The following is a 7,374-nucleotide window of genomic DNA, read 5'->3' on the forward strand; positions in this document are numbered from 1 at the left end:
TGCCAGGGCAAAACACTAACATCATAGTTCCAAGCTGAAACACCATCGTATGTACATCACGGTTTGGTATAATCCTTCTAATGCTACAATTGCTCGCACGTCCATCAGGGTCTGGTACCTACAAGCCTTCTAACGCTAGTTCATACAATCATATAGTTTGACGACGCTGTTAACAGTCGCGACCAAAATCAGTTACTACATTAATCAAGCCACCTGCAGTGGCGGCTAAAAGGAGTAACTAAAGTGAGTAGCACTCAAAGAAGGATCAGCAGCTGTGTGCAGTGAGGTACCGATGCCTCACGTCCCACGTCGAGATCCAACGATGATAATGATGTCTGGTAATTTCTCAGTTAGCAAAGATGGACGATCTCGTATTGATTCGCAAAAATATTTGAGATAGCAGACATTTCAGTTGATGACACCATAGTCTTATCTGTATCTCTACAGGTCTTAATTACCACCACATATCTGGAGTGCACAATATGTGGACGGAGTTCCACGCTGCTTACATCAAGCATAGCTGTCGGTACAACTCCAATCAATTCATTTCAGTTACCCTTTCCTTTTTGCAATTTTCGCTCACCAGATATTAGATGAGAATGGAAAAGAAAGTAATACATAAAATTCACTCATAATCGATCATGTTGCAAGACTGGCACTGAAGATCTTAACAGTTTCACCTCTCACTAACCGTCTGTAAGGGTATGCTTGGATGTACTGATGTACAATACTGTATTCAGAAGACCAATATCAGAGTTTGCATAACATATATCTCAGAATATCAATATGGCACAATGCATACCATTGTTTCCTCTTATGAAAGCATCACCATATTTGTTCTTCAGCTGACCATTCACATACTCTTCAGTTTGCTCCATCGCAATGTTCATGTATCCATCAAGACAAGCCAGAATACCTGATTTGGATCAGAAAAGCTCCATTAGCATCATCAAACAAGCAATTAGTTTAACCAAATTCGTTTTTATTTTAATTTATCCATGCAATTAAAAGTAGAAACAGTGACAAATTTATTCTTCAGCATCTATGTGGCCCTCATCCATAAACGCGAGCACTACGTATTAGCCACCATGAATATCCAAAGAGGAGAAACTGGAAATGAATCTTCCAGCAAATTCAGCACACTGTGACATAATTTGACATACTAGGAACATGACACCAGTGACCAGTCACACCACAACTTCTGTAGACATATGTTCTGCTTTATTTTAAAAGTTCTCCTAGACAACGAATTAACATAGGGTGGATAACTGGATACTCACACCAGGTACACAGACATGTAGTAACAGGAGTCAACAGCAGAGTCAGACCATCCTTCTTTTCATTTGAAGGTGGAAAACACGAAGAATATGTATTATCATACTAATATGCCGCTTATACTTGAAGAATTGTTAAACAAAATATACATTGTAGGCACTACAGACAATAATTATGAAGAGTATGATACTGTACAATGCATCTAAACCATTATTCAAGAATATAATCATATGGCAATCATGCATTGAGATCCACTGACAGCAGCGAATCTTTGTATGGTTATATGCTCACATTGCGATATGGATAATATAACAAACAAAACAAATCCTTGTGATCCCATTTTGGGGATATTCATTTTGGCATTGAGATCCACTGACAGCAGTGCATCTTTGTACGGTTATATGTTCATATTCCGATATGGATAATATAACAAAACAAACAAATCCTTGTGATTCCATTTTGGGGATATTCATTTTGCATGGTTATATGTCACAATCCGATATGGACAATTTAACAAACAAAACAAATCGTTCTGATTCCATTTTGGGGATATTCATTTTCCTTGGTGAAAGATACATAATGGAACAAATAGTTAGACAATCCCTTTTCTACCCTTTTCTGGTAAAGAAAGTCTTCAATTTCACTCTAAAGTAGGTGGTAGAGGAACCCAAAGAGCACCTTCTATGAAAACTGAAAAGAAAGGCCTAATAAGAGTTTAGAGATCAATATACACTAGGCTATATGTTTGCAACCAGGGTTTTGCAGGCTAATGCTAATCAATAATTTAATATCCATTACAGGGGACTCAATATTCAAGTGAAAAACATATCAATGATTGCAAATACAGTTTTAACCACATGTGACTACCGAAAATCACAACTTTCGCAGGAACAATGCACCTCTCCACAGCTCCATTGTCCCCTGAATCACACTGCTTAATAGAGCACGGCACAATTTTCTCCAGAGCCCGCACGAATCGTATATTGATATACAAGTTAATTTTACTAGGATTGAAATTTTTATAGTAGATCACAACACCATCCATGAGTTTGAACTGGTAAAGTAATCCATCATGCTAACAAGACAGTACAGGACATGCCTATATACATAACCAAATACCGGGCCTAAAATTATGCAGGGGACTTGTTCAAAAACAAGACCTACAGGGGCACCTCCTAGGTTCCTTTTTCTTCGAAAGGACCTCCTAGGGTTTCACATATCTGATTAGACGCGTCAAGATCACTTAAGGCAGACCAAAAATCTCAGGGGATCACAAGTATCATATTTTATTCCGGTTGTCTCGCTCCGTCAAGCCCAAGTTATCTTAAGGAACAACGAGCAAAAATCGCCCCGTTGTTCTAGCCCGCCTAATATTGCAAAGCTCAGACCTATCGCCAGCTAGACACAAGAACGGGCCTAGATTTCCCCTGAAAATTAAGAACGTATAGAGTTAAACAAGCATGGCTGTGCCTCTCGCTGTAGGGTTTGCAACATTGCTTTGCAGATGCGACTGAAGGGGAGGGAACAGAGCGGAGGGCCGGAGGTGAGCTGACCTCGGTAGTCGACGCCGGAGTTGAGCTTGACGACGACTGGCCGGCCCCTGATGGACTTGAGGAAGTCCGACGGCGTCTTCACCGCCCCGCCGCCCGAGCCAGACTTGTCGCTGCCGCCGCCGCCGCCGCTGCTCATCTTGCCCGCTGTGTCCCTCTGCGTTCGCGGATCGCGGGCGGCGGATGCGAGAACCCGTTTGGTCTCCGGATCCCTTCGTGCCGACCTCGCTTAATCCGGGACCCACATGCCAGTAGGAGCAGAACGCGACAACCACCCGCACACACACAGTCCAGTCCAAATCGCTTTTTACTCACGGGCGCTGTACCACCGCGCAGCGTGAAGCACCTTTCTTACGGACGCCGACACGTCGGTCCCACGTTGGCATGCCCCACCGATCAGCGTGCAGGTAGCTTATACACGGCTACGGGCGTCGCCGTCGCTATCCGACTCTCCCCATCCCCATCTGAGCCGCACATCACCCACGCGCACAAAGCACGCCCCCACGCACATATCCCCCCACCCCCCCCCCCCCCCGCGCTCTCCCTCTCCGTGCCACCCGCCCCCAAACCCTCGCCGCCGCCTCCGAGACAGCCGCCGCCACCATGGCCACGACCACCGCCGCCACCGCGGCCGCCGCACTGACCGGCGCCAAAACAACCGCCGCGCCCAGGCCGAGGCGCAGCGCGCACCTCCCGTCCGCCCGGCGCGCCGCGGCCATCCGGTGCTCCGCGGCGTCGCCCGCCGCGCCGGCCTCGGCCGCCCCCGCCACCCCGCTCCGGCCGTGGGGCCCCGCCGAGCCCCGCAAGGGCGCCGACATCCTCGTCGAGGCGCTCGAGCGCTGCGGCGTCCGCGACGTCTTCGCCTACCCCGGCGGCGCGTCCATGGAGATCCACCAGGCGCTCACCCGCTCCCCCGTCATCGCCAACCACCTTTTCCGCCACGAGCAGGGGGAGGCCTTCGCCGCCTCCGGGTTCGCGCGCTCGTCCGGCCGCGTCGGCGTCTGCGTCGCCACCTCGGGCCCCGGCGCCACCAACCTCGTCTCCGCGCTCGCCGACGCGCTGCTCGACTCCGTACCCATGGTCGCCATCACGGGCCAGGTGCCCCGCCGCATGATCGGCACCGACGCCTTCCAGGAGACGCCAATCGTTGAGGTCACCCGCTCTATCACCAAGCACAACTACCTGGTCCTCGACATCGACGACATCCCCCGCGTCGTGCAGGAGGCCTTCTTCCTCGCCTCCTCTGGACGCCCGGGGCCGGTGCTCGTTGACATCCCCAAGGACATCCAGCAGCAGATGGCCGTGCCGGTCTGGGACACGCCCATGAGTCTGCCGGGGTACATTGCGCGCCTGCCCAAGCCTCCTGCAACTGAACTGCTTGAGCAGGTGCTGCGTCTTGTTGGTGAGTCACGGCGCCCTGTTCTTTATGTTGGTGGTGGCTGTGCTGCATCTGGCGAGGAGTTGCGCCGGTTTGTGGAGATGACCGGAATTCCAGTGACTACGACTCTAATGGGCCTGGGCAACTTCCCCAGTGACGACCCACTGTCTCTGCGAATGCTTGGTATGCATGGTACCGTGTATGCAAATTATGCAGTGGATAAGGCCGACCTGTTGCTTGCATTTGGTGTGCGGTTCGATGATCGTGTGACAGGGAAAATTGAGGCTTTTGCAAGCAGGGCTAAGATTGTGCACATTGACATTGATCCAGCTGAGATTGGTAAGAACAAGCAGCCACATGTGTCCATCTGTGCAGATGTCAAGCTTGCTTTGCAGGGCATGAATGCTCTTCTGGAAGGAATCACATCAAAGAAGAGCTATGACTTTGGCTCATGGCATGATGAGTTGGACCAGCAGAAGAGGGAATTCCCCCTGGGGTACAAAACTTTTGATGAGGAGATCCAGCCACAGTATGCTATCCAGGTTCTGGATGAGCTGACGAAAGGGGAGGCCATCATTGCCACTGGTGTTGGGCAGCACCAGATGTGGGCGGCACAGTACTACACTTACAAGCGGCCAAGGCAGTGGTTGTCTTCAGCTGGTCTTGGGGCTATGGGATTTGGTTTGCCGGCTGCTGCTGGTGCTGCTGTGGCCAATCCAGGTGTCACAGTTGTTGACATTGATGGGGATGGCAGCTTCCTCATGAACGTTCAGGAGTTGGCTATGATCCGCATTGAGAACCTCCCAGTGAAGGTATTCGTGCTAAACAACCAGCACCTGGGGATGGTGGTGCAGTGGGAGGACAGGTTCTACAAGGCCAACCGAGCACACACATACTTGGGGAACCCAGAGAATGAGAGCGAGATATATCCAGATTTTGTGACGATTGCCAAAGGGTTCAACATTCCAGCAGTCCGTGTGACAAAGAGGAGCGAAGTCCGTGCAGCAATCAAGAAGATGCTTGAGACTCCAGGGCCGTACCTGTTGGATATCATCGTCCCGCACCAGGAGCATGTGTTGCCTATGATCCCGAGCGGTGGCGCTTTCAAGGACATGATCCTGGATGGCGATGGCAGGACCGTGTATTGATCCAAATTTCATGGAGCGTCGCCCTTGCATTTCTTTGACATGCATATGAGCTAGTACAAGAGTGATGTGTCTTACCTTTGTGATGTTCTCCTCTGTTCTGTCGATTCCTAGCGCCTCAACTCTGGACAACATCATTTTCTAATGTGCTTGTCTGATGTACTCTGGTATGGTACTCTTAAGTAGCTTCCAACCTTCTAGTTGTGTAGTCTGTTGTTTTTTGTTCATGCAGGCATATGCGTCATAAAAGATCATGTAAGTGCCTTTTGCTACATACCAATAAAGGTAATAAGCGCTGCTGTGCAGTGGGTTCTGAATTCTGTTCTGTTGCCAACTAGTCCTTGCTTTTGTTCTTGATTTCTTTCCCTTATTTCTTATGGTTCTCCTATAGTTTGATTCCAACTCAACATATGTTGCATGAGAGAATGCGAAATTCTGCATGAAAGTGTGTGCAGTGCCCTGCGCCCTTGCGGGTGGTGAAGAAGATAGTTGAGGTTGGAGCTTGATCGGTATGGTTCCCAACTTCCCGTGGTCCGTGGAAGGTAAAGCCCATTCGGCCCAGGAAGACTTTGGGACTCTAGATTTGGCCCCGTATTTTTGGCCCAAGATAAGGAAGGCAGCAGGTAGCCAGGTAGCACCAACATCTGGCTGATCTCATTTGCGATGATGCTTAGGTGTGGCCGTGTGGGTGTTTAAAGAAAAAAACGTTGATACATCAGTAAGCACTTGTTTGAAAAGATCTCATCTCTACTAAGCAGGTACTAGTACTTTAGATATCCCTTCCTGAAGCATTAGCATGTGTTTGGTTCGGAGATTAACTGGATTGGGTTGAATCCGTCCCTTTTAGATAGGATGAACCCACTTCATGTTTGGTTGAAGCGAAAGATTCGACTCAGTTTTTTGTTTGGTAAAATGGATGAGGTTGTTTGGGAGGGATGAAATTTTTAACACTCTTAGGTATCCTTCCCGCGGGTCCCACGTGTAAGTCTCTGCTCACTCCTTTCTTCTTCCTCTTCTCTCCCTTCTTCCTCCAGCAGGAGCTCGTCCACGACCTCGCTTTGAGCTTTCCTGGGCCGCCGCCGCAGCCTCGCTGCTGCCCTCTGTGCCGCGCGTCGCTCCTCCGCCCGCCGCAGGCCGAGCTCCCTCCCTGCGCGCCTCGCTGCTGCCCTCTGTGCTGCTCGCCGGAGCAGCCCCGCGCGTCGCTCCTCCGCCCGCTGCAGGCCAAGCTCCCTCCCTGCGCGCCTCGCTGCTGCCCTCTGTGCCGCTCGCCGGAGCAGCCCCGCCGTGGGCCGCGCCGAGCCGCTCCTCCGCCCGTCGCTCCTCCGCGCGGCGCGCAGCTGCGAGCCAAGCACGGCCGGCCTCGTACCGCTACCGCGCCGGCGCCACCGCAGCCCGAGCTCGCCGCGCCTTCGTAGCCCGAGCACGCCGAGTAGGAACGGAGGAAAACGCCACCGTGACGGGGAGGAAGTGGGTCCAAATGGTCCCTTCATATTTTATTTCGGAGGGATCAATCCAACCCGAATTTGTGAAGCATACACCGGTTCTCGAATCAAATATGGGTCGATGTAGGTCGAACCCGTCGATGCACTTCGACCCACCATATAAACATACGCTGATAGACCATTCTCTTTGTAAGCATATTCTTCAAGTACTTCTACTGTTACAATACAGCTCTAGAAGCGAGTTTTCGAGAAATTTGATTCGGTTTTTTTTGCCATTGGGAGAAATCTTGATTCGTTTTTCTTTTGCCATTGAGAAGTTTAGCCTTTTTTCTCTATTTTGAGAGACACACATAGCAAAGAGTGTTTCTTCCTAAAAAACCCCCTTCCCGCCGACAGCCGCTCCCCTTGCACCTCCCTAGCTTTCTTTGTAAGCTTATCCTTCAAGTACTTCTACTACTGCATTACGGCTCTAGAAGCGAGTTTCCAGGAAAACTTGGTTGGTTTCTTTGCCATTAGGAGAAAGCTTGATTCTTTTTTTTGCCGTTGAGGAGTTTGGCTCTTTTTTCTCTGGTTTGAGAGACACA

The 7,374-nt window shown here is 50.2% G+C and overlaps 2 protein-coding genes across 2 annotated transcripts; one reads left to right on the forward strand and one right to left on the reverse strand.

The window, feature by feature from the left end:
* Window positions 1–350: 350 nt before the first annotated feature.
* On the reverse strand, window positions 351–3,289 carry LOC112881475 (U6 snRNA-associated Sm-like protein LSm6). Its single transcript, XM_025946181.1, has 3 exons — window positions 2,829–3,289; window positions 803–916; window positions 351–730 (listed from the first exon to the last, which is right to left on the reverse strand). Exons 1-3 carry the CDS (start codon window positions 2,962–2,964, stop codon window positions 687–689), a joined length of 294 nt encoding a protein of 97 aa, XP_025801966.1. The 5' UTR covers window positions 2,965–3,289; the 3' UTR covers window positions 351–686.
* Window positions 3,290–3,363: 74 nt separating this feature from the next.
* On the forward strand, window positions 3,364–5,668 carry LOC112881465 (acetolactate synthase 1, chloroplastic). The gene has a single exon (XM_025946168.1). The coding sequence runs from the start codon at window positions 3,429–3,431 to the stop codon at window positions 5,349–5,351; it is 1,923 nt and encodes a 640-aa protein (XP_025801953.1). The 5' UTR covers window positions 3,364–3,428; the 3' UTR covers window positions 5,352–5,668.
* The last annotated feature ends 1,706 nt before the right edge of the window (window positions 5,669–7,374 follow it).

This window comes from Panicum hallii, chromosome 1, assembly GCF_002211085.1.
Source record: "Panicum hallii strain FIL2 chromosome 1, PHallii_v3.1, whole genome shotgun sequence".
NCBI lineage: Eukaryota > Viridiplantae > Streptophyta > Magnoliopsida > Poales > Poaceae > Panicum > Panicum hallii.